Raw genomic sequence first — 27,142 nt, forward strand, 5'->3', positions numbered from 1 at the left:
GACCTCGTTTGTAATCACAATCCATATATTTTCAATAGAAGCTTAATGTTTGTCTGTTTACCAATCTCTAAAACCAGTTTTTATGTGTGCTTGGGACACAAAACTGAGTCTACATGTTGTTATCGTGTCTCTTCTGACAATTTAACTTTCCTCCAGAGGGTATTTGGGTTTTCCTCATGTATTCCAGGATCTTGTAGCTTAAGGTATTAACCCTTGGTGGTTCTTGGGTTGTTCTTAAAGATCCTAACCAATAACTTCCATCTTTCAAATGGTTAAAAGCTGGTCACGATTGGGTGTTCCAGTTGGACTTTAATCCCAAAGTCAAAACTAGTTTAGGAATGAATAAATCAGGGTTATTTTGAATGTATTTTTATAATATTGAAGGTCTAAAAGTCGAGTCTGTGTGAGGTGCTGTTCCAAATTTAATAGGAAAAGTGGTCAAATGTTCTTCCAGAAAAATTGTAGAGCCTTGTGGATGGCTTCTTAAAGTGTGTGGTTTCACTGTGAGTTGCTCGTGTTTAGCATGAACTCCTTACAGCTACGATACAATGATTAATTCATTGTCTGTCTCTTCAGGCTATGCTGTGACTGCTGGGCACTTCTCCTCTCCTAATGCGATAGATGTAGCTGCCGGGGCACCACAGCACAACGGCGTTGGAAAGGTATGGACTTTACCATCTTTGTACTCTAGTCTCATTTTGGTGCTAAGCTAATTTTGTTTCACTCCTGGACAGGTTTACATTTTCAAACTTGAAGCTGGGTCCTTGGTGAAGAGTTTTCAAGCCTCGGGGAAAATGGTATGTACCTAGATCTGTTTTAAAGATTTCAGAACATCTTTTTGTATTCATTGTGGATATTTTTTAAGTTGTACACTTGTTGTGTTACTCTATTTTCTCACAGCAGAAACAATGTAAACACATTTGTTTATCTGCTTTAGGATCTTGTAACTGGCTCTTCAGATATAATGCCCACTACTGTAATTGCTTTGTTGTTAGAGCCACATTGTTTATGTCTGTGTTAGTGTTTAGGCAGAAACATGTTGGCGACAAGCCAAAACTTGGGAAGTTTTCATACAGAGTTACAGCAAAATCATGATCACCTTATAAGCATTTGTTTTCAGATAACTGGTGTGTGAGTTATAGAGATATAAAAGCAAATGTTATAGAGAGTATGATGTGTTTCATTTATATGCACTGAGGAACTGCCTGTGATCTGACCCATTGCTCTGTGGCTCAACTTGGTTCCAGATGGGCTCTTACTTTGGCTCCTCATTGTGTGCAGTTGATCTGAACCAGGACGGCCTGTCGGACCTGCTGGTGGGGGCACCCATGCACAGCCAGCTCCGGGACGAGGGCCAGGTGTCTGTGTACCTCAGCAGGGGCAATGTGAGTGGGACATGGCTCAGCAGAAATGAACATAATACCATCGCTAGCAAGCTGATCTCACTGGAACATGTCTCGTTTTTGCCTTTAATCCAAATGTTTGGATTTGTTTTTGTTCTTGCAGTGGGGTAGTTTAATTTTATTATGGGGTTTGGATCAAAGCGTGATCTACTTTGGTTGCTACATCTTTCAGGGGGTGATGGAGGAGAATGCAGTTTTGACTGGCGACAGTGCTTTCAATGCACACTTCGGAGAGGCCATTGCAGCAATTGGAGACATTGATGACGATGGTTATCAAGGTTTGTCCAAAGGGTTCATTAATCCTCCATTCCATCCGATTAAATCCAGCCACTTGTTCTTTCGGTCACTACCCAGAGCTTATGACCACAGATAAAGGTAGGAACATAAATCAACCGGTAAATTGAGAGCCTCACCTTTCAACCAAGAGAAAAAACTGTGCTCTTTTCTGGCTCTAGACCATGTTATTGGTTTTGGACTTTCATCCCAGCAGCTTCATACTCAGTTACACAATGCTGGAGATCAGGGCCTGACCCGATCCTGAGGCCACCAAAATGGATCCCCTCAACACCTAGAAATTCTGTCTATAAAGGTTAGGAATACAATTGGCGACAACCTTGATAGAGTCCAACTCTCACCAGAAACAAGCCAGACTTACTGAGACTTAGACCAAACTCTGGTACCGGTTGTGTATTTGGATGAAATACACACAAAAATATGCTCCACTGTGTAAATATGATCCTACTGACCTTTTTCACATTTTGTCATGTGGCAACCTCAATCCTGAATTTATTTTATTGGTATTTTATTACTTACACTTAGCTCCACTACAGGCTTTTTTATCGGCTTGTTCATATCATGCTCATTTTATAACTGAACTGTTGTCTTAGCTGCTGTAATCAGTTATTTTAATGGTGGACTCTTAAAGGTGACCTATTATGATTCTTTGATCAGGTTAGAATATGTTCATAAATTTTTTGCTCAAAATCATTCTTCGATAATTAGATTATCTGCTCAGTTTTACTTATTTTCCTTTTACAATGAGCTGTTTTAGACCCTCTTGTCATTTTAAATCCAAATAAGCTTCTGCTGGCCACAACCTTCAACTCAACATTTACACTAGTACATAAAAATAGCTGCAAATGGATGCCCAACTATACAATGGTACACCTTTGAAAAGCAGAAGTGGAGCCTTCTGCACAACCAGCAAGAATACAGCAAGTGGTTTTAAAATTGTACGTTAACAAAACTCTTGTCTTTTCCAGCATCATTGCCAATGATTTCTTTAAATTTATTTATTTTTCGTTAAGTGCTTTGAGACAACATTTGCAATGATTTGGTGCTTTACATACAAACTAAATTGAATTTAATTGTACAAACCAGTTGACCAAACTTGCTGGAGCATTTGGACAATTGGGAAGTTTTTAAAATGTCTCTTTTTCCTGACACCAAAAAACATTATCTCATTGCTAAACTCATTGGGAAGATTTTGAAGCAATAGAGACCCAAATGAGAGAAAGCACATAAATGTGTAAATTTTGCATGATATGTTCCCTTTCATCTATTTTCCAACAATAATGAGGAAATGTAATTCTTTAGGTGTGAAAAGCTGATATAGATAGACCCAGAAAGTCCTGTAGCTATCACTGCAGTAATAGATGGTACTAAAACAAGTGTCAACAAGTTTCTTCCACTTCACAATTATGGACTTGTTTGTGTTGGCCTACTACACAAAATCTCAATAAAACAGATGATGTTCATGGTAATCCTTTGACAAAAGTGACAACAGTTCAAGTGGTAGGAATGCTTTTGTGAGACTCAACAATGTCTTATCTTCAGGTCATCTTAAGTTGCTTTTAAAAGCCATCCACAATTGCAACACCTCTTGAATTCAACTCAGAGTGACATTACTCCGTAGTCAAGTTCATTATCACAGCATTGTTGGTTGACATGTTAAGTAGGTGCTGTAAAACCAGTCATTTTCACAGATATTTTAAATTACCCCGAATGTTTTCAGTGCGCTGACTTTTCTCACCTTCCTATGCACTCATCCATGCAGACGCAAAGCCAGTTCTCCGCTAACACTTAGCCACATACCGTTACGCTGTTTGTTTTCTTGGCACTTGCTCGGGTTGGCTACAAAAGAACTCTGCTTGGCATCCATCGCTCGCTCACGGCTGGAAGCTTCTGCCTGGTTTCATCTCTGTGTGAGATATGCCTCAAGGCTTGCAGCCTGGCACCAGCGGGTGTGTTTGTGCACAGCGAAAGATGGCAGCTGGGAATTATAACTCATCCTGTAACTCATCACTCTCACAATGTGGGAAAGAGCCAGATGTGCTGTTGACTGACAGATAATTATTTACAACTTAACTGCTGCCATTTAATTTTAAAGAGCTACCGTAAAACCATTGCCAACAGGGTTTAATTTCGTCTCCATACTCTAAATTAGCTTTTGCGTAATGTCTCTTCTTCCATTTCTGCCTGGTACGCAGCACCAATTTGTATGGAAGTGCTTTGGTTTATAAGAGGAACTCGAAATATAGACTTTCTGCTACAATAAGCTGATGAGAGCATTTCAGTGAATTTGCCAGAACTTAATAGGCTTGTTTCCACTCCCAGGGGTCACACAGGTTTTATAGTCCCTAACAGGGTTTAATTGTCCATTACGAGTTTGACTTTTTTAGAGCTTGTTTCCCATGCACATGCCAGCTAAACGTAAACAGGAGGTTAATGAAATATTTTTACATTCACAAACAGATGTACTGTTTCATCAAGTCCCAATTAAAAGGATCAACTTTTAACATAACTTTCTCCCTATGTGTCTCCTCAGATGTTGCCATAGGAGCACCTAAAGAGGACGACTATGGTGGAGCGGTGTATATCTACCACGGAGACGCCGCAGGAATCACCAGAAAATACTCAATGGTAAATAGATGTGATTCTCACATGACGTTATGTTATCATCTAATCAGTTTTTTCTTGTTTCTACATTTCTCTGTTTTTATGGCTTTAGTCATGCACACTTTGAACTATTCTGATTAGGACCATATGGCTGCCTTTACTTGCTTGTTAGTAGCTAAGTGATGAATGGTGACTTTGCAGGTGGTAGTTTAGCCTCAGGATTACATGTTAGACCCACACAGCTCCTGAAAAATGAGGAGAAATTATTCTTTTTGACCACATTTGGGAGGGTAAATGCATTTTTAAACCAAGATTTTTGTATTTTTGTCCACTCTGTAAACCACTGCCTCCCCCCTAGAGGCAATGGTGTATTTTTTGTGCTTCCAAGTCATAAGGTGTAATCCTTTTTACTATTTCAGGGTTTTTTTAAGCTGCCCCCCTAAAAATGCTTCTTGAAGTACCTCCTCTGCCTCTTTTAATTACAGAAAAAATCTGGGTTACTAAAGCTTTTCACCAAACCACTTACAAATCTTTTCCACCAACGCAACTTGATTATTTAAATTGTGCAGTGCTTCTCAAAACTATACACGTCAAGATTATTCCCATATAAACACAAACTTTAATGTTTTTTAATTTAATAGACTAAAACAAAGTAATGGATATTTGTTAAATTGTGGGAAAATAAAAAGCTGAACAGTTTGGCATGCATTTGTTCATTATGTATACCCCCGAGGTTAAATTTATTCACCCAACTCCAGTTTCAGTAAATTGTGTACCTTTTTTTATTTTGATGTCAGCATAAATTAATTCTCTAAGGATTTCAAATGTTTATTAGAGAACATTGAAACAGCCAACATAATTCTCAAGGAACTGCAGAGCTCTAGGGTAACTATTAGTTGATCCCTTCAAAAATCTGGTTTTTATGTCAAAGTGGTAAATGAAAGCTATGAAGCTATCTATTTCCTGTTTATTCCAAGCCATGTAGATCACACAGCAAATGTGAAAGAAGTTACATTGGTCAGATGAGACCAGAATTGACCTTTACATGTTTCTCTGAGCACACTAATGAAGAAGAAAAGCTGCTAGAGGCTTTACACTGGAGTGAATTTTCATCTTCCAGTTGGACAAAGAGACTAAACATATAACCAGAGTTTCAAAAGAATGGTTTATGCCAATGTTTCTCAACTCTAGTCCCCAAGGCGCACTGCTCAGCATGACTTAGGTGGTTCCCTGCTTCAACACACCCAATTCAGATGACAAAACTTCAATTGAGATCAGGTGTACTGAAGCAATGAAACACCTAAAACACAGTGTGTGGTTGAGAAACAATGATTTTTAGATTAAAGCATATTCATGTGTTATGAAGACCTTGTCAAAGTCCAGACTTAATTGCATTTACTTAATTAATTACTTAATTGAGCTTGGTCGGATCAGACTTTGCTTGAGCTACTTTGCAAAGAGGAGTAAACAAAAAGTTCAGTCAGTAGATATGGAAAGAGAATTGCGCCAGGATCTACTAAGTGTTGACACAAGTAGAGTAAATCCAAATACACACCAAATTTCACCATTGTTTGGAAAAATCGTATGTGTTGGTCATAAAATCCCAATAAAACACACTGACTTTTCTTCTGTGTATGAATACTCTTGCCTCTGTTGCAATGAATATCAATGAGTCAGCTTTCATTTCTGAGAAACCTACTGAAAACATATGAAGCACAGTTTCTTCATATGATGTTATTTAAAGGCTGCCATCATTTGTTTCAGAAACTATCTGGGCGCAGCATCAGCCCCGGGCTGCAGATGTTCGGCCAGTCCATCTCTGGTAAAGTGGACATGGACGGGAATGGATATGCAGGTACAGCTTCCCCATCCTCAGATGTAAAAACAAAAATGAAACGGATCACATTCTTGTTTTTCTGTTTAACATTTGTAGTTTCTTGGAATCAACAATAGCATATTTTCTGTCCCATGACTGACAGAAGCATGTTGTTTACTGCATTCCATTGCTGATAGACTGAGCCTTCATGACGTTGGAAGGCCTCAGTTTGTGCATTGTTTTGGAATTTGCAGGTGTAAACACTGCTGATGTTGCATTAGCGTTGTGTCTTCTTAATGGTTTTTCAAAATCCATCATGTCTTTGCTGCAGATGTCACCATTGGAGCATTTATGGGAGACAGTGTGGTTCTGCTGAGGTGAGTTCTCTACCTATGAAAACCTAAATAGTGATTCTTTCTCTTCCTCACCGTGGTTTAAATGAAGGGTTTCTCCCACACGGTTCTCTGTCTGGGTTTGTGTGGTCGCAGGTCGCGCCCTGTCATTACAGTGGACATCTCCATCTTCCTGCCCGTCTCCATCAACATCTCCGTGCCGCAGTGCCATGAAGGTCACCAGAACCTGAACTGCTTCAACATCACTGTCTGCATGCACTTCAGGGGGAGAGAAGTGCCTGGAGAAATAGGTGAATAATTCTGACGAGAGGGAAAAGATGGAAAAAGTTTTAAAATGAGTTAAAAATGAGCTGATTATGATACGATGTTTACATTAGATACAGCAGGCAACAAGAGGTTAAAGAAACCCATCCATCTATCCATCCATCCACCAACATTTGTCTCATTAAATCTGGTGTATGTAAGTTTTATAAAAGAAAATATTTTTGTACATATTTGTTAAATCTCTCTCTATGTTGTGACAGTACGACATGAAACACATAATCTATATAAAAAACGAGTTCTTCTGATTTCTCCCAGTGCTACCTAGAAACAACCAATCAGAGCCAGGGGCCAGGGTTAGTCAATCACCCTCCATGTGGCGCTCCTCATCCTCTCCCTGGCACCCCTTGCTCTGTGCTACACTGTAGCTTGCGTACATTGTCATAAATTCTCAGACTAGTTAGTACAGCCACTGATGACAGCAGATAAACTGTTTTTCTTTAACGTTAAGTTGTTTCTCCGCCATTAGCACATTTTAGGAGCGAGTTGATTGAAAGCCGTAAGATGTTCGTCCTGGCTTTGATCGGTTGTTTTTGATTGGGAACGGTACATTTCTTCACACAGCAATAGGGAGAAGGTGGAGGAGACTGATTTTTTCAGTTATATTTAAGACGTATTCATCTGGCTTAATTACAATAATTATTGTAAGCACTTCAAATGCTTTTAAAAGTCATTATTAAGCATGAAATCCAATATTTTATGTGAAACATAAAGTATGTCAAATTTATGTTTATAAAGTGCGTAAACGTAACCAAATGTAACATGGTAATGAAATCTGTCTCGTAAGGTGCAGCAGAAAGGGAAATTTGCTTTGGAAATCACTTCCTTGGAGACTAAGTTACTTGCCTATTCCTGACTTTAAGTTTGCACAGTGTTTGTACCGATCAACCGTTTGCTTACATGTTCTTGGGCGTGCCTGATGACAGCAGAGATGCAGTCCTGTTCTAGTGTTTGGGTGTGGTCACTTACAGCCTCCCCCAAGGGGAGCAGCAGCCCTTTGGTTGCATAATGACACTGTCCTGGCTGGACAGGAGAAAGAAAGCCTCTCTGTTTACCCATCTGGCCGTCACCATGGAAAGTGAAGCACTGTGTGCTTGGTGACTCCCAGAGTGAAACCTTCCTGCACCTCCTCTGGAATGAGCTCATGGCATTCGCTCTGTTGGATAACGGAAACAGAAAGCTTAGTTTGGTCCGAATTGGGTGTGTTTACTACCCCTCCCACTGTTTTACCAGTAAGACAGCCCCATGGGGAAATTACTGCAGAATGAGGCTTATTCATTCAGAGAAATGGTTTCTAAAAGGCCAAAAGTCCATATATGGCTTTCCCAGAAACATTAGCAAAGTTTTACATCATCCTCATGACTTCAATCCTTCAAATAGATCTCATGTTGCTCCTCCTGTATGCAAAGGATGGGAACGGCGACCTGCAAGAGTATAAAAAACACCTCAAAATTGTAAAGCTTAAGGGAAATACACCCTAGATAAAATTTAGGGTGATGTTATTTGAAAAGTGTGAGTATTTTTAAAGAACAGTCAACAAACAGCGTCATGAAAACCAAGGGACACAGCAGGCAGGTCAGGGATAAAGTTGTTGAGAAGTTTAAAGCATTGCATTAAATATTCCACCTCATAAAAAATGGAACGAGAGTAGCACAACAACAACCCCCGCCCCCCACACCATCAAAAAAAAAGAAAAAAAAAACCTTCAATCTAAGCTGACAGCCTGAGCAAGGAAGCATGGTTACTTTGAAGTTGCACTAAAAAGGTTTAGGCTGGAAAAAATAGGAAAAGTACTGGCCTTGCACCTGCCAAATATTGCTTTTAGGGAATAGTCTCAGAAAGGAAAGAATTGTTAAAAGAAAGCCACAAAATGTTCTGTTTGCAGTTTGTAAGGGACACAGAAAACATGAGGAAAAACCACAAAAATCCAAAATCTTGCCAAGTATTTTTGGTTTAGTTTCTGGTGCAAATATCTATATACTTAAAATAGGACCAAACTAAATTGCAAGTTCATTTTCAGCAAAATGCAAGAACTTGTTTTAAGTAAATGATGCTTTAATATTGATTTAAAAAGTATTAGTTTCACCAACAGATTGTTTCACTAAAGGGAAAAATTTCTTGTTATAGTCTGTCAGTGGAGCTAGTACTTTTTTATGAATCAATATTAATTAATTATTTTAGTTTAGTTTGATTAATCAGTTTTGGGTTTTTGCAGTGAATGTCATGATGAAACTAAAACCTAGCTTTTTGACCCATATGGAAAACCTTGCAAATTGAAGAAAACCTCCTCTGTATGTCACCCTGAACACACCATCCCTGCTGTGAAACATGATTGTGGCAGCATCATGATGTGGGTTGTAGCTTGTATTTGTAATGCAACAAGATATGGAAGAGGATATAAATACTTTCATGTTCATTGTAAGAACATTTCAGTTCTGCTCCAGCAGCTGGACAATCTCTGTTCTGAACTATTTCTAATAAAAACTGTAACTTGTCTTTAATTCATTTCTTTACCTGCTGTATTAATTAAAGAACTATGATAAACTGCTTTAAGCAAACTGAAATATTGCTCCTATTCTCATTTTGCAAGCAGCAGTCATCCTCTTACATTAAAGCCCTACATGATGATTTGACCAAAAAATGTTTCCGTCTTCCCCTATGACTCATTTTGTTTAATTTGCTTCCAATAAGCAATAATTTACTTTTTCCCATGTTCTGCTGGCAACGAGCAGAAAACCAAACCATGCATATTTAAAGCGTTTCCCAGGACTGTCTGTGCTCAACTGACAATTTTTTTAAGCTAATGTTATGTGACTGTGCTTCTGCCATTTCTCAGAGTTGTTGTACAACCTGACTGCTGATGTGGATAAGCGACAAAAAAGCCAGCCTTCCAGGATTTATTTCACTCAAGCTGGATCTCAGATCAGCCAAATGAACCAGCAGCTGAGTCTGGAAATCAACAGAGAGAAGTGCCAGCGCTACACCGCCTACGTTAAGGTACGCTTAGGTTGTGTTTGACCTTTACTCAGCTGATGTTTCACCTGCTTCTGCTTTACCCTGACAGCTCCACTAGAATTGAATTGGAATATGAGAGCATTTAATTAATTAAACAGCTCTTTTTGGATGGAGGTTTTAGAGCTGTTGTTTTATATCCAGATGTTTTTTGTGAGTGAAATAGGGGAAAACACATGCATATAGTGGGAGTAACAGCATTACTCACGGTGTTTGGAGAATTTACTGCCGCATATAAGCAGTCATGTGCTGAGAAGCTATTTGTGTCGCCCTGCTGGGTTGGGTTAAAGGTAGCAGTCAGGAGCTTGATGATCCCTGAAACCATGCAGCTCAAGTGTGTGCCTGGAGACACAGGAAACAGACTCTCCTTTGTCGTTGCATAGTCCAGCTATTGTGTTTTTCTATGACTTAGTCTTGTGGCTACAGGGAGAGTCCGCATCCTAAGGGCATCATCCATGTATCAGCTCCTCGGTACGAGGCCTGTAAATTTCCCCCTCCGTTTCTAATGGGGGTCTTCAGACTCGTTCACTGTGGGAGGCAGAGCCCCCAGCTGAGCAGGTCTGTCATTATTGCTCTCTCATCTCATTCTTCAACCTTTCCGGCTGCTTAAACCAGCTCCAGCAAAAGCTGTTTATTCTGTGAGGTCATTCATGGTTTGTGTCCAAACCGAGATGGTGCTGAACTTTAAAATCTGACACTTCACATTGAAATATATTTTTTTCCACCTCTAAAACTATTCATTTATTAAAAATTTTTCGCTGTTTATTTCTTTGTTTGTTTTTGTATTTGTTCACACCACAAATGTTGAAGTGTATTTTATTGAAACTTTTGTCCTTTAGGCCAGCAAAAGTAGTGCATGGATAAATGTTTTTCAGCATTTTGTACAAATAAATATCTGAAACATTTGATGCACATTTGTATTCAGCCCTTTTACTCTGATACACCTAGAAAGGGCTTAATAATATGGCTGATAAATGTATCACTGTATGTGTTTCATACCAGTTAATATCAATAATTGTATTTTTTTTGTTTGTTTTAAATGCCTGAAATACTGACACGTTGATGATGTGGCCTTTCCTCTTTGATACACAGTTTCTTCTCAAACTGTTGTACTCATTTTCTTCATTCTCTCCTTGTCATTTTTTTTTTTTGGGGGGGGACTCCTGAAACTGCTGCTGCCAAGTTACTGAACAGGTTGTTGCTTGGTAACCAAAGATTGAGTGAGCTGATACTCACTCACTCACTCACTGCCTTCCCCAGAAGGCTGTGTGGTTCCAGATCGTGAAATTGAATGTATTTTCTGAATTGGATGTATTTTCTACTGATATTGATTGGATATTCATCACGATATATAAATATATATTGTTATTGATTTACTACCCAACCCTACACATAAATAGAATCCAGTGCAACCAGTTACTTTTAGAGACTAGAGGGCTTTCTGCATGGAGTTTGAATGTTCTTCCACTGTCTATGTTGGTTCTCTTTTAGTACTTCCACCAGTCCAGAAACATTAATGTTCAGTTAAAATGTTTGGCTAAGCATGCCCTGAGGTGGAGGAGTGTGTGTCTCCAATGATTGTCTTGTTCCATTTGAGTTTCCGTGTTCTCTTGTGATGGACTAGCAAAAGATAGTTATTCAAATTGTTGGCTCTAGAGTGATGAATGCATGCCAATTTTCAATATTAACTTATTGTTTTTCTGCCACTTCTGTGTTGGTTAAACATATAAACCAAAATGGTAAGCCATGTTGGTTCTTCATGTAATATCGCAATAAAATAGATTGTAGTTTTTTATTGTATTGCCAGAAAATGTAGAAAAATGTGCACAGGTGTGAACACTTTTGTGAGCCACAACAAACTTAGTTTTAACATTATATATACAACTGTAAGTGGTATCTTTCTCCACAGAGTAAGTCTCTCATTTCAACACTTAAACCAAATATCTTCAGGTTTGCGGGTGGCCAAGCAAAGTATGGCTGAGTAATCGCTTGAAGCTGCCACATATCTGTGGCATCTCTCTCACTGTGTGAGATAAACACACTTCTGCTTTAAAGAGCAGCCTCTCAGCGCGCATATTACTTTTGGGATGGACTTCATTTTACTTTTCTTTTTGGTTAGTTTAGGCTCTAAAGTTGCCTGATGAAAATAGAGTCTGATGCTGGTAATGAAAAGCAGGGCTACTCATACCTTAAAAACTGCTTTAGCCCTTTCTAGAGGCGCAGGTAGGCAGATTTTATTACACCTAAGAAGTGCAAGGCTAAGTGTTTCCTCCTGTTTGTCAGTCTTCATGCTAAACTTCATCAAGCACCTGCCTCAGGCTGAGTGGATTTGATTGGAGAAGAAAGCAGATAAGAGCATCCTCAGGAATGTTAAGCTATTTCTGTCACTCTAAGTTGATATTTAGATTTGCTGATGATAAATCCTCTATAGTTGTGAAATCTGAAGTAGTTTTGACATGCTTTGCTGATGTTTAAATGGAGCATGAATTTATGATACAGTTGTTTTATGCTAGATTGCCCACTGATTCCACCAAAGCTGCAGAACACAGACATAACAACAGACATAACAAAAACTGTGAAACCACAGAAAGCTGAAGGTGTGGTACAAATATTGCAACTTTAACCGACTATTCCCACAATACATGTGCACAAACAAGACCAAAAATTATGTCTCAGCATTGTAATTTTCTTGACGTGATTTTTTCTGTCTTTAAACTGTATGGGTTTAGTCCTAATCTTTAAATGAAAGCTAAAAATTCACCACAATCACAGATGAGCCGGCGCCTCTCTGAAAGACGGTCTGGTATCATCTGCCTCCTCTTACTCCTGCCCACATGAGCCAGACCTGCCATTCCTCAGAAGAGTTATGCTAATGGAAACCAGCTGGTAGCCGGACTGCATCCTCCAGGATCGGGGCGGGGGGATCACGCTCCCACCTCATCCTGTTCTCAAACAAAAACATACACGAAACTCGCTAGGCCGAGCCTGCCGTTCTCAGCAGGGCGCTCGGCTGCTGTTGTGTCAACTGTAACAGTACGCTGGCGCCGCCGATGGAAAACCCACGTCAGGGTTGATTGCTCGAGTGTTGATATGGGAGGAACGCTGCTGGGCCGATCGTCAGCTCTTCTGTCCATTCAGCCACTCATACCTTTATATTAACTGTGAAGATTCACAGAAGCTACAGGATTTTTGAAGAAGATAATACGAATGAATATTAATGAAGCAGAGTCTGAAACTTTGCTACATTTTTAAACAAAGTAAAAACAGCACCTTATTCTCTGGCCTATGATTATACATAGTAGAATATTTAGCTACTTTGTCAGCAACATTGCCATCTTGTACAAAGATGTATCACTACTAAAAAGAAGGTGAAAAGGTTAATTACGCTTCCCAGAAGGTGGCAAAGATGGCCGCTCACACTGAGAGATCTGAAGATTTCCTCATGTTAAAAGTGAGTTTTTACTTTTCACTGTCGCCACATACTTGCAGAATAGGAAAGATTTCAGCAAAGATCAAGTGGATTTCCTTTAATCTAATTATTTTATCAATTGGCATTATAAGTTAAAGCTATCAACACGGTCTGAACATTGAATAGTGTAATATATGGTCCAGTTTATTTTCTATATATAGTTTAAATCTGTTTGTCTTGTGAATTGGTGAATAGTTGAGCTGAACTGACCAAACGGAGTTAAACATATAAGGCTAAACCTCACCAAGCCTCAACTCTAGAATAAAATATGAAAAAACTGGGATAGCAAACTGGACTACATGAACTACTAAGTAAAACCTTAAAGATGATCCAATAAAATTAAAAAAAGTAATGTCTCATTTGAATTGTTTTAAATATATTTATTTTATCAATATTATAGGGGGTGACTTTAGCTGCTGTGTCAATAAAACTTTTTTTTTACTTAAATAAAAAGTCGGTTTGTTCAAACTGAGATAAATCTACTTTTATTTAAAATTAATAATCTTTTAGGTATTTCTTTTATCTAACTCTACTAAGGGTATCAATAATTATAAAGTGTATATGGATAGATTGAGTCACTTAAAATAGGTTTTCAAACTCACCTAATAATTGTTGAAAACATTTTTAGTTTTTTCAGGCCATTGACTTTAACAAGTCAATATTCAGACACAACCACCTCCACAAAGTATAGGCAGTTAGCAAACACTGTGTGCTGATGCCTGATAGGCTCACAGAGGTTAGTTTATCAGATTAAAACAGCCAATCAGAGAAGTGTGCTGTAAAGGAACAGGATAAAACACATTTCTTTCAGCTGGGGAATGAAAATGACCTGTAAAAGATAAGAGTGAGTTTGTTTAGCCAATTATCAGACATAATTTCTCTAGAAAAGTCTCTAGCATAAAGTACTGGAAATATGTCTAACAGCCAGAACCCAAACTTCATGAGTCAAAGTTGTGTGCATTCGGTAGATATGCTCATTTTATCTGAAATGATGCAAAATCCTGGATCTGCCCGCCAATAAATCATGCTGAGAAGTCCAGGGCAGGACCAGACTTACTCAGAGCACAGCTAATGCATTTAGCATCCAACATCTTTCAGGAGTCATTCTTTCTAATACACCAGTCTTTCATGTTGATCACTTTAAATATGTTTTCTTTGGCAATGACTAACAACATACTAGTCCTCCAGATGGCCTTTTTTTGGCTATTTTTAGAGGAATAAACTACATGCAGACTTTCACTGAGGTTGTAAAAAATAGTCAAGGAATGTGAGACATTCAGATAGCCACAAGTGTTGTTCATGAGATGAAGAAAATAATAATAATTTAAAAGCGAATCCCTGGATTTAGGCAGGATTTTTGTTGTTTGAAGTGTGTTTAGTAATTTTGTACCGTAGGCTTGTTATAAGTTTCAGGTATTGTGTCTCGTTTTATTGAGGCTGACAAAGTCCGTCATAGTAAAATAGTTGAATATTTGTTGCATGAATAGTATTAAGTTGGAAACTGGAGCTAAAAAACGTAATAACATAACGTGTATGAGAAATGCTTCTAACAGTTTGCAGAGGAGAGAAGTTCCCAGAAATTGTTAATTAAGTTAAACATTTTATTTTCCATTTGGAATTAATAAATTGTTTTTGAATTTAATGTACCGGTAACTAAACATGCAGTAATTCAGTGTTGTAATTTTTTATGACGTTATCGTTAGAGAAAGTTTGATCAGCTCATCAGAATGTGTATTATTGCTTCAGCTGTTAAAATAGTTTGTGCAAAGCTATTTTACAAAATTATTGGTCCATATTTTGAGCAGGCATTTGCGAGAGCTGTGTTACGCTTTTGAAAAGGTGAACTACCATTAGGCTCTAAAATATTTTGTTAAACAGAATGGTGCTCATTTAATTTATTGGGTTCTTTGGCTGCAAAACAAACCCATATCATCAGCTCCCCACCACAGTACTTCATTGTTGGAATAAGTTATCTCTACTTTTACATTTCTTTATGTGGTGTTTGCAAACCTAAGCAGTATGCTGAAAGACTGAAACCACCCCCATAATTCAGTAGCTTGTAGAGCCTTTTTAATTGTATAAAGATACAATAATTGCCATATGTGTTTTGTTATCTTGTATGGCTTTGGAGGAGGTTTGGCCTGTTCTTCATTTCATGTGGCTTGCTTCAGTTTATGAATGTTAGTGAGTCGTCATTTATGCTGAGCTCTTAAGATTCCTTTGCAACATTTTTATCAGCATTTGGCTGCAAAACAACCCCATATACTGTATGCTCTAGACATTCGCTATAAAGTGTCTCTGTTTTTTGTCTAGATAAAACTTAGCAAATTAAGCAAATCTGTCAGTTAAGTAGCACTTCCTAAACAGGTTTAGTTTTAGTTTTTTGTAATTGTTGTGTACATTTGTATAAAATAAGCCCTTTGAAGATAGAGATGAAGCTCTTTGGGGTTTTGAAACTTTTCCGAGCCTCTAAATCAGGGGTCTCAAACTCCAGTCCTCGAGGGCCACTGTCCTGCAACTTTTAGATGTGCATCTAAAAGATGTGCCGCTGCAGCAGAGGCACATCGAAAAGTTGCAGGACAGTGGCCCTGGAGGACTAGAGTTTGACACCCCTGCTCTAAATTAACATGATGGAATATCTAGCTCTTTTTCTCTTATAAATATATCCTAATTTAAATGTGTCTGTAGAATGAGGAACTTCAAACTGTTTAAAAATACCATGATAATTAATGAGCCACAGTTACTTCCCTTAGATCTTTGGTAACAACAATCTTTTTCTGTATTGTGTTAAAACACCCTAATATAGTTCAGACTCACAAAAAATGTCATCTACAGTATTGACTTGATTTTTAAATCTTACATAATTTTCAGCTTTTGTGAAGAAAAACAGAGCAGGAGAAAGATATTTACCTTTTATACTAACTGTAATTGAATTAGCTGGCAGCAAGCTGAATGAATTTTAAAGAGTATTCAGTTTATGCTCTATATTTAACTTTTTCATGCATGCAAGCTCCACTGCATGTCGGGTGCAGGGTGTACATGCGCACAGATTTAAAGTGTAACAGGTGTCATGTCAACATTACATTGTGATGTATATTTAACTACAACCTGTAAAGCATTCATGATTCCTTGAGTCCGGTAGTGTTTGGTTTCAGTTCAGTTCAGTTGGTTGGTCTTGATTTATTGCTCTTCTTAGCAAATAGCTTGTAAGCACTGTTTTGTTAAATGTTCTGTTCGTGTTTGCGTCTTTGATTGTTCATCCATCATCATGCGTGTTCTTATTCCAGTAGACCCATTACAGCCAAGCCCACGTGAGCCTTGAAATCCTGCCAGGAGCCAGCTCCATTTGTGGTCAGGAGAAGTTTAGCGCCACACTGTAGACGCTTCGCAGCCTCTGAAGAGGAGTTAAAATAAGCAGTCAGAGCCCTCCCTCTAACAGTTGTCTGTTTTATTTAGCTGGAAAGGCATCCTACCCCACTTTCCACTGACCTACATTACACCAGTGTCCAGCATGCATATCTTATGTCCTCCTAACATTTGTTATGGCACTACTGGAGTATTTAAAAGTCCAGTAAACTTTGTTCGAATGACCGCGGCTGCTCCAGAGGCCACGATTGGGATGGGATGTCCTTTCTGCTCTCATACAGATGAAAATCTTTTCTGCAGTTTTGTGCATGAGATTTTTAAAAACCAGAGATAGTAGTTCATTTATACTTTGTGAAATAACATTCACCTTTAAAGTAACCCTAAATCTATTTACTGATGGACTTCTGGCTTATTTGTTAGTAAGATAAACTGCAGGACTGTGATGCAAAGATAACTGCCCCAGCTCCCCATTTCAGTGAGTTTTTACTATTGATTCAGATTCTATTTTAGAGTTTTGTGCAAAATAATAGTATGAAAGGATGCGAAATTTAACTTTAGAAGATCCATGGCGTCATGTACAAACCTTTGCATGGACTTTGTATTGAAGTAGAGTGTGCGTTTACTTTCATTTCAAACTTCTTGTATGTGTTTATTCACATAACTACAGTGAGCACAGAGCCACTTAGGGGCTTGGTTGTCTGAAACTGCAGTTTAGCCAGCAAAAATTAACAAATAACTCATTTAATCATTTATGAATCATGATTTCTTGAAGACAATATGATGCAGCTGTTGTCTTTGACAATACAAAGACACACATGACAAACAATGTCCCTCCACTGTGTTCTACACCCATTTATGTGCCCAATTGATCCAACCCAAAGACAACCCATATGTCAAAAGGGAGAACATAAAAACCTCCAGCAGAAAGGCTGCGGCTTGGACTCACACTCAGCAACTTCTCTCTGCAAGGCAACATTGCAACCAACTATAGCAACTTGCTGCCGAACTCACTGAATCAGAGAAATTAATACTAGAACAAATAAATTAATTTACCCACAAAGCCACCCAATCTGCTATGTTGTATTCAGTTTCAAACTCTGTTGGGAAGCACAATGAATGAATCAGCAGATACTAACAATGTTGGTTAGTTGCACTCACACCTTATGTAAAACTTATAAGTGTAAAGAATAAATTAATAAACATATAAGGAGTACTATCTATGAAATTGCTCAGAGCATTGGAGAGGTTAATAGCTCTGAAGTTGGTGTGGGTTTGCACACTTTTTCATTCTCAGCTACTCAGCAGAGTCAACTCAACGTTTGTGTGGGAAAGAACATAAAACACATTTTTGTGCACATCATCAGCCTGTTCACGAGGCCCCTGGACTCCTGCACTTTTCTGTGGTGGACAGATTACTGTATTGTATTTGACCTGCATTCTCACATAAAATCCACAAACCCGCTCATCAAAGTAAGCTGAAGTTAATGTGGAATATCAGCTGCACTCACCGTTTGACCCCAGTCTGCAATCTGCAGACAAACAGGAAACTCAGGAGAGAAATGTAAAGGAGGAGTTCCTGTCGCTGCTTCCCAAACACTCTCCAGTGGCACCAAAAAGTCACAGAGCCTCTCCACTTTTTGACATCCCTGAGCGACGGTCACACTGCTCTTTTTGTTTTCATCTTTAACTCAAATGTGCAATTCCCTTGCTGCTACCCCCCCCCCTCCTTGTTTCATTCAGCTCAGGCCAAGAGAGCCAATCCAGTGAAAGTATATAACAGAAAGGTAATCAAATCCAGCTGTCCTCTGTTTCACATGGCAGAAAGTCAAGCAACTCTTTACGAAGAATGGATTGAAAAATGTGAAAAACAGCAGTAGAGCTAGTCACTGTGATAATAAATCAAGCAGAGGATGTCATTAACACTGACAAAAATAGGTTCAGCTAAATGTTTTGGCTGCAGTTTTTAATGTTTGCAATATATTCAGGATACTAAAGAGGCACCATTTGGGTTAATTTTAGCACAGCTAACGATTTCATCAGGATTTCCTTACATGGTCGTGCCAGCAAGAACATGAGACTCTTCTTCAGGGCAGAGCACAGGCTTCAGCTACAAGTCTCATTACTTTTATGTGCATAAAAGCTACAAGTCAGGTTTTTACCTCTGGTGAGGCAGCTCATTAAACAAACTGTATTTTGTTGCCATGGCAAATTCATTATTCTGCTTCCTGAACCTGATCAGAGGTTGTGCAGATTTGATGAATTGTTGATTTTGGCAGCTTGCTAGGCAGAATGTTTCTGCAGCCTGTCGGCCACAGTGCTGCCACATGATGCCACCGCAAGGCAACTTAATGGGTGGCCAAGTCTGACCACAATGAAAGAGTCTCCCGGGCCATGATTTCCTCTTCCACTGCTGAGGAAACACAGACAGTGTTGCTGAGTGTTTCTTAGTTTCTGACAGTTGCACAGTGATGTCAGTCTGATCAACGTTACTACACAATCAGTTAATATTTACAGCTGAAAACTGACTGCAATTGTATGAAAAGACACATAACCTTTTTTCTCATTTTTCCCACTTTTGATTAGTTAGGCTTGCCGAAGTTGTCATAAATCCAGAAAAACTCATACGTTTGCATACATTTTCTCAAATATTTGGAAAACCAGCCTTTCAAAATGGGTCAAACATCCTTTCTCAAGCTTCTCACAATAGTTTGCTGCTATTCCTCACTGGACTGATGTAATTGTGTCTGGCTTGTAGGCGGCCTTGCTGGAATACATCCATCCAGTGCTGACCATTAATTTTCTATGTGAGATCAGGGATTTGGGATGGCTGCTCTTAAACATTAATTTTATTGTCAATTAACCACTTCCTAGCTAATTTGGGGTTAATATTCCAAATTAATCCACCTGTAATCCCCACTTGAGTCAAAGCTTCCTGGCTAATATCTTGAGGTTTTGCTTCAATATTTCCTAGTGTTTCCATTTGTTTTGTTGTCTAAATATTTTTTGTGGTCCTTACTGATTTAAAACAGGAAACATTTAGTCTGATTTAATGTCAGATGGTAAGAAGTAAGCGTTATTTGTCTTTTTATGCAGTGCTTAAAGGTCTGGATTTAATTCTGTTGGTGCCATTATCAAATTCTTCTTCTTTAGAAACAAACTAATTTTGTCGCAAATGAAATTCGACAGCTTGCATTATTCCATTGTGTAAGTTCTGCAAAGACTGCATCCGACATGGTCCTTCAATAGGTGGATTACACAAAATTTATCTTTGTAAGATGCAGTTTTTATCACAACCCAGTCTGGAAAACAATAACATAAAGGTCCCAGATTCATACAAAGTAAGAAAATCAGCTGCAGGAAGCATCTGGAGACCTCCTCTATCACCAGGATGGAGTCGTGTCAAACTCACGGACAAACACACTGAACTCTGTTTAACAAACTGCACATTTTAAGATGCTCCCCCTGCCAACATCCCATTCATCAGCAGAATGTTTTCTCTTGAGACTGAAATAGCCATTTCATAATAAATGTCTCTTGTCACATCACTGCAGCACATTTCTTAGAGGATCCTCATTCCGTGGAGTTTTGGCACTTTCTTGTTTAATAATGCAGATCCCTTACTTCCTGTTTATTCACGGGAAAGATTTATCAGGATGCTCAAGGAAGTTTGTCCCTCAAGCTCAGGAAGTCTTCTGACGCTTGTTGTTCTTTCCAAACAACAACATTCAGAAATAAAACTTATGATGCCATTAGCAGGATGGATTTAGTTAATCTCCATAATACATCAACAAAGCACAGCATATTTGCTCTCCTCCGTGTGATCTAAATCTCAGAAAGTACTCATATATAACCAATGTATGTATATAAAAGTAATGTTTTTTTATGCTCTCTTGATGATTCTGCTATGTGCTTTATGGACACTTTGTAACATTAACTGATGAAACCAAAGAAAGTTTTAACACAGTTTTCAGAAAATATTAATAGTTAATTGAGAAATAAGACTAAATACTTTGGGTACAACTACAAAGGTTGACCGCTAACATTGATCGTAAGCAATAAATGCCATCTCATTTTTCACACTTTATATAACAGATTAAATTCATCCCAACAAACAGAAACAAATTTAGTACAAATTCAATTCAGATAAATCTGTGTTATATTCCAAAAAAATTAAAAAACATATTGACAGATTTAGATCCAATTGCATCCAGTCTAATTCAATACAGATTCTAACACAATTAGAATCTGTATTGGATCATGTGATGCCATTTGGTAAAACGTTAAAGGAAAATTGGCTGATTGTATTGAATCATCAACTTGGCAGTGATCCCTCATCCTAAAGAGAATGTGTTGACAGTAAAAAAAACAAAAAACGCTAGTTTACAGGAAGAGGTCTAGGAGAACAGGCGCAGTGTGAATGTTTTTCTATTGTAACTCAAAATTAAAGTACTTTCTATGAAAAAATAAAAAGAGAGAAAAGAAAGTCAATGCCACCAATAGTTTCATCAATGTCTCTATTCAGAAAGGAGACACTGTCAAATACAGACCATAGAGAACCTTTACTGGTGGAAAACCAAAGAGGACACATATTATAAGGCGGCAGCAGCTTTATCAATGTCTCCCTCCTTGAAACAGAGACTGTTAAACTTAGAAGCACTTGAAGAACAATTGTATGACAAGGAAAAGTAGAGTGAACTTGGTAGCTTTAACAGGATATGTTCTGTGGAAAGACCAGAAAGAAACCTCAAAGTTAATGACAACTAAAATTGAAAATGGTAAAGAGTATTGTTTAAAATAAAATTTTGGTTACCTAGTTATAATATTGCTTTATATTGTAAGCTGTTTATTGTCTAAACGATATGACAAACTCAAAATCATTTGAATTTTTTGATTCCTTGTTGTGAAAACTCCCATTTAAAAAAAAAAAAGCTCTTTAAAATCTCCTTTTGTCTCTCATCTTGTAAGAGGAAAGATTATTTTTCTGATTCCACATCTGTTTATTTATTCTAACAGAAATCAGCCAAAAATAACTGACTTCACTTCTGCCCCTGTTCTGCTGCTACAGCCTTGGTTTCTTTTAATGCTTTTAGTGCGACCTTGCTTTTTAAGATGTAATTGAGATACTGAAAATGGAACAGAAAGCAAATAACGTGTTGAAAACATCACAATGCGGGGCGCTGAGTGAGGAGGAACTGAGATATGCAGGAACACATCTGCGTAATTATTAGAGACTTAACTGAATTCCACGTGCAGAAAGTCCAAAGAAGCAGTTATAGTTATTAGCGTTGGCGCTAAATCAAGTCGTTGTTGAGAGAACGTAGTAAAAGAAAAAAACACGCTGATGAATTTTCTATGTTTGAGGAGTTAACCATTTCCATCTGGCAAGCTGCGCTGGGGGAAGAGAGGTACCTTTCTCAGCTCCTTTATAAATCCCAGCTGTGTCTGTAGCTGTCCAACCGTCAGATGTTGAATGCTTTCTTCATGATGCGGACGAGGCTGTAAAAGTTTCCTGTAATTTCCATTTATGTGAGCATTGTTTTTCAAGCCAGTGAAACTAGTGTAGCCTAATTCTTGTGTAAAGCAGGCATGTTTCCTTATGCCCACCCTTACAATCTGAATTTATTACATTATGTTTGAGAAAATCTTTCTTTGTTCTGTTTGTTTGAGTTTTCTGTGAGAAAAGCAATTGTGAGCAGCAAGAAAACATACATTATCTTTGTCTATGCCTTGTTAAAAGCACCACAATATTTATCAGTCTTCTTTGTTATGTTTGTTATGTATTCATCCATGACGCTACAGATGGCACACATTTCCTGTCACTGAAGTAATGTGCTTGTCTGTGTATTCAGGAGGAAATGTATGTTTGCTCATGGGAGGCATTGCGACGCACCATCCTTTCTAAAAGCACGTTATCCTGTGAAAGGTTAGGCTTTGGTTGATCTCCAGTGTGTTCTCACGAAAACAGAGAACTCTCAGGTCCTGAAACAATACAACAGTGCAGTTTATCAATGATCATAAATAAAAATAAGAAAAATAAAACAGGTGGGAGAAAGTTGAGCAGCTTTCATTGGTGGTAATGCTGAGCCATATTTCAAAAACCAGAAGGATGTGCTAGTTTTTGTACCAAATCAGTATTCTCAACATTATTAGCAATTCAAGGTAATAGTAATGGAAGTCTGAAGTAATGCACTCAAACAGCAACAGAAATATGTTTATAAATCAAGGCTGTTAACTTTTTACCTGTGGCAATCACCATGTTTGAAATGCATATCATTCATATTTGATTTTGAGAATAGTGCTTGTGAGAAAAATCACTTTCTCTTTTTTTTTTCTTGAGAAAACCCAATAAAAAGAAAATGGGCAACTCCCATTGCAATACCTGAATGTCTTTACGATGTTGTGTCACTGAGAAAAAATTGTGTTAAGTGAGGTGGTACTTTCTATGAAAAGTTTAGGAATCCCTTTTACCCTTATTTTGAGTAATTTTATTACAACCTACAATCCTTTTTATTGATTTCTTTGACTAATCACATTTTTCCTTGAAGTTGGCCAGACATCTGGTTCAATTACTAACATCGGGCTGAGTAGAATTTTTCTCCTCTGAGTTGGAGTAAAAAGGGCTCAAACTGTGTATGTGTAGTGTGACTAGTAGTCTGGTGTTTTTGCATTTCTCAGAATTGGTTTGGACAGAATCAGGGTAATAAAGTCCAAAAAATTTTGTTTTGCCACTGACTCATGTAGTAGATTAAAAAAATGTTGCATGGCATATAAATGGAGTTAGTTTTAGTGATCTCTGTAAAATAATTATTTTCTAACAAACTCTGATAATACATGTTATGTTTGGGTTGACAGGTGAGGGGATGGACTAGGCTTGGGTTGCTAGGTAACGAAGTTAGGCTTTTCTGGGGTTGCCTGGTAATGAGGCAGTGACCACTAATTGTGAATTAATAATCAGGAGGTTTTTGAAAAGGCTGATTTTACAGAAACCAAAAAACATCAACTTATTGCCAGAAAAAGACTGGTGGTTTTTATTTTTATTTTTGGAAGAATTTGGATTGTTTTTAGAAGCAGTAGAGACCCAGAAAGAAAGTATAAAAATATGTTTTGCAAAATTTGTCCCTTTTAAGCCCACCAGTTAAAAGAAAGCGATTGTGTGCTTTAGTCAAAGAAAAACAAGAGGAAACCCAGGTTTATGAGTGGCAGTGATCATTGTCACAGCAAGTCCTTGAAGGAAGTTATTTAGATTGAAAAAATAAATTTCCTACCACCGACAACAACAGTCTGATCTCAGGAGGTGAACTCTGGGGAATTTCAACAGGATGTGGGAGCTGGCTGTTAGATTCGATGGAAGGTTGTTCTAGATAAGTGACGCCGGTGGGGGTCGAATGAAAGGCAGAATTTTGTCACAGATGTTAGTTTTTATAATTTAAAGCTTTTGTGGACAATTAACCAGGAGTGGTTTGATTTTCCGAAACATTGTTGGATCAGAAGTGTAAATATTTTTGAAAAGATACAGGGGTTTAATACTTCCCTATGTTTTCTGCAGAGATGCTCTCAGTTTCAGGCCATTTTCTGATTTATGCTTTTGTGTGGCCTCGTGGTAAAGATGTACATTTTTAGACAATTCCATAAAATAAGAAGATATTAAAAAATATATTTTAGCACATGCAGTGGCAACGTGCCACAGCAATAACTCCCTAAATTCAGATCTAATTTATTTATAAAGCATGCTGGAAAAACAGCAAGTGTTTTTGCAAAAACCGGATGAAACAAAGAGATAAAATCTAAGACATAAAACAAATATCCTAAAATATTACGGACTAGAAATTAAAGGCATCGTACTCCAAAGTTTGGGAGCCACTACAGAAAAAGCTGGCTAGTTTTTGGGACAACTAAAAATAGCTGATCTAAGGGCCCAGGAAGGAAGATAAATCAGGGAGGTATGGAGGAGTAAGACCATTTAGGCATTTATGAGCCAACATTAAGATTTACACTGGAAGCCAATGAAGGGAAGACATGTTGGGTGAGATGTGGGCACGTCTGCAGTTTAAAGATGAACAAGCTGAAGATGAATGCATGAATGATGTCGGATCGCATCAAATCCCATCTGTAGTTTTCAGCTGAAGTGACATTTTTACCTATGCCTGCAGTTTGTCTTCCCAAATCTCTTAACATTCTTTGATAATCTGCTGTAACTAACAGTTTAATGTTGCAAATTGTACACATTAAGCCCAATATAAGATAAGCTCATTATCTACTTGACGACCATATGCTGCACACATTGCTCTAAATTTGTTAAATCTCACAGTATCTCCTTGTATCCCACTGTACACTCTTGCTGTTGATAAGCTGGATCCTTTCATCACTTGACTAAAAAAGCTTTTTTTTCCATTTAGACAAAGATTCCTCAGCACTTAGCTCTTAAATAAAATGGCTTCAACCTGTAAATCATCTCAACATCCTTTGCCCTTACAAGGAGTTCTTTGAGTAAAGACGAAGCTGGACACTTTTGAGGGAGTGGTTTGGCTGAGAGTAAAGCTCTTGTGTGTTTCAGCCAAGCATGAGGTGTTTAAATTGAGCATCACAGCATTTCGGAGCTTGACGTCAGCCTCCCAACACCCACTGTGGTGAAGCTGCTCTGTGTGCAGAAAGTGGGCAGTTTGGTGAGTTACCATTGTGTTAATCCCACTAATACTTTAGCGCCAGAGATAAAATTTTATATGGAGGTACTCTTCTATGCTTCTCAGCTTAGAAGTTCATCATATTTTCAGCATATTTTGTTGGGATTTTTTGTGAAGGACCAACAGAAAGCGGCACACAAATTGTGAATTGGATGGAAATTATACTTAGTTGTCTTTTGATAAACATTGAGACAATACATCACCATGACATTACATAAATACACTAAAGAGAGAACACGAAGAGCATGTTTTAATGGCTTTGATATTGGTGGAATTTCCAATAGTTCTGATCTGTTGTTTGACCTCATTTTCAAAAATGGAAAGAAATAGTTTTTGATTAGCGTAACAGCATTTTTTTCAACAGTGGCAGCCCCACGTGGGGGACCAGAGGAGGCCATAGTCCCCTCTTGAAATCAGAGAATTATGTTCAGAGGGTATAAAGTCATTTATAAATTAATGTATATGTAAATGAAAAATAGTAATAAATGCATATTAATATATACACATGTAGATCCCTGCATCTCCTTCAGAGTAATCTTGGACTTTTAGCTGCTTCTCTGATTAATGCTCTCCACTCCAGACTGTTAGTTCAGGTGGATGCACATGTCCACATTACTTCATCCCTCTTTAGACTTAGGACCAAATTTGCAATTTATTTCAACTAAATCAAATTGTTTCTATACAGTGGCAGTGTTAGATTTCCACAGGCGTACACTGCAACTTTATGGATGTGTGTAAAAGAAATGCAGAGGCAGCAGAAAGGTGTAAGTCATGCAGTGTTGTGTGAAATAAAAGGGGTTTAAGTGTAAGCTGTCAGAAACGTTTTCCAGGCTGCGAGAGCGACGTATGTTAAATATTGTTTTCATTTAAAACATGTAGAAATGCAGGCTGACGTGCATCCAGTGAATGAAAAACATTTCTATTTTCAGGCGAGAAGCCGCTGTGCCAAACGTGTCGTTAAAGAACGAAACTGCTGGAGCTTGCAGATTTTCTTTTTACTGTGGCAGAAAAATTTATGACTGAAAAGTAAAGCTGCTTCTTCTCACTGGAGTTTTCTGGCAGCTCGGCTCTGTACAACAGAAACCTTAACAAACTGTTTTGTCCACAAACGGGCTGAAAAGTGTCAGGGATATTTTTAATGAACCATATACACTTTTAATAGCATCATTCCTCTAAATCGCAAGCCAGATTTAAATATGTAGGATTTCTAAATGTTAGCTTTCCTTCCACCCTCTTGGAAACAGTCATGAAGTTCACACTACTAATGGTTATAACAGCAACCACATCAGTCAAGTGATTTGAACATTTTGATAATTTTTCTATAGTTCCTTGCAAAAGAAAAAACAAACAAACAATAAAGACCACATTGTTTTCCTTCCACTTTTCTAACTATGCACTACTCTGTGTTGATCTGCTGCAATCAACTCCAGTAAAATACGTTGAAGTTTGTGGTTGTGATGTGACAAAATGTGGAAAGCTTTAAGAGGTAGTAATGTTTTTGTACTGTGCTCTAAATATCTATTTCTCCATAAATGTGTTGAGATAACAAGTTTACTTATTTTAAGGTTCATATCTTAAGTTCACTGGTAGATTGTTTCTGAATGCAAAAAAAGAAACTAATCATAAGCACAATGGATGTTTGACTCTCTGAACAAACAGGGACACACCCAGCAGAGCATGTGTTTGTAGGAACATTCAACACAGTAAATGCCTGTTAACTATAGAATAGCCGGCTCTTAGAGGACTCCACTAGCATGTGAGGAGCAGTTGTTGGGGTGCCTTTCATAAAATAATTCGTAATGCCCAGTAAACGCTGGCCAGTG

At 38.0% G+C, this 27,142-nt stretch overlaps 1 protein-coding gene and 1 long non-coding RNA gene across 2 annotated transcripts in view; one reads left to right on the forward strand and one right to left on the reverse strand.

The window, feature by feature from the left end:
• itga9 (integrin, alpha 9) overlaps window positions 1-27,142 on the forward strand; it is a 64,927-nt gene that overhangs the window by 12,106 nt on the left and 25,679 nt on the right. The window contains exons 7-15 of the mRNA XM_044137184.1: window positions 577-662; window positions 735-797; window positions 1,248-1,385; window positions 1,576-1,681; window positions 4,231-4,325; window positions 6,066-6,156; window positions 6,449-6,494; window positions 6,606-6,760; window positions 9,628-9,788. Coding sequence (XP_043993119.1) covers window positions 577-662; window positions 735-797; window positions 1,248-1,385; window positions 1,576-1,681; window positions 4,231-4,325; window positions 6,066-6,156; window positions 6,449-6,494; window positions 6,606-6,760; window positions 9,628-9,788 — 941 coding nt within the window. The remainder of the gene's footprint in view (window positions 1-576; window positions 663-734; window positions 798-1,247; window positions 1,386-1,575; window positions 1,682-4,230; window positions 4,326-6,065; window positions 6,157-6,448; window positions 6,495-6,605; window positions 6,761-9,627; window positions 9,789-27,142) is intronic.
• On the reverse strand, window positions 6,204-18,339 carry LOC122842890. The gene is made up of 3 exons (XR_006372637.1): window positions 18,147-18,339; window positions 7,692-7,947; window positions 6,204-6,770 (listed from the first exon to the last, which is right to left on the reverse strand). It is a non-coding gene; the product is annotated as an uncharacterized LOC122842890 (long non-coding RNA).

The sequence above is a fragment of the Gambusia affinis genome, linkage group LG13, assembly GCF_019740435.1.
Source record: "Gambusia affinis linkage group LG13, SWU_Gaff_1.0, whole genome shotgun sequence".
NCBI classification, from domain to species: Eukaryota; Metazoa; Chordata; class Actinopteri; order Cyprinodontiformes; family Poeciliidae; genus Gambusia; species Gambusia affinis.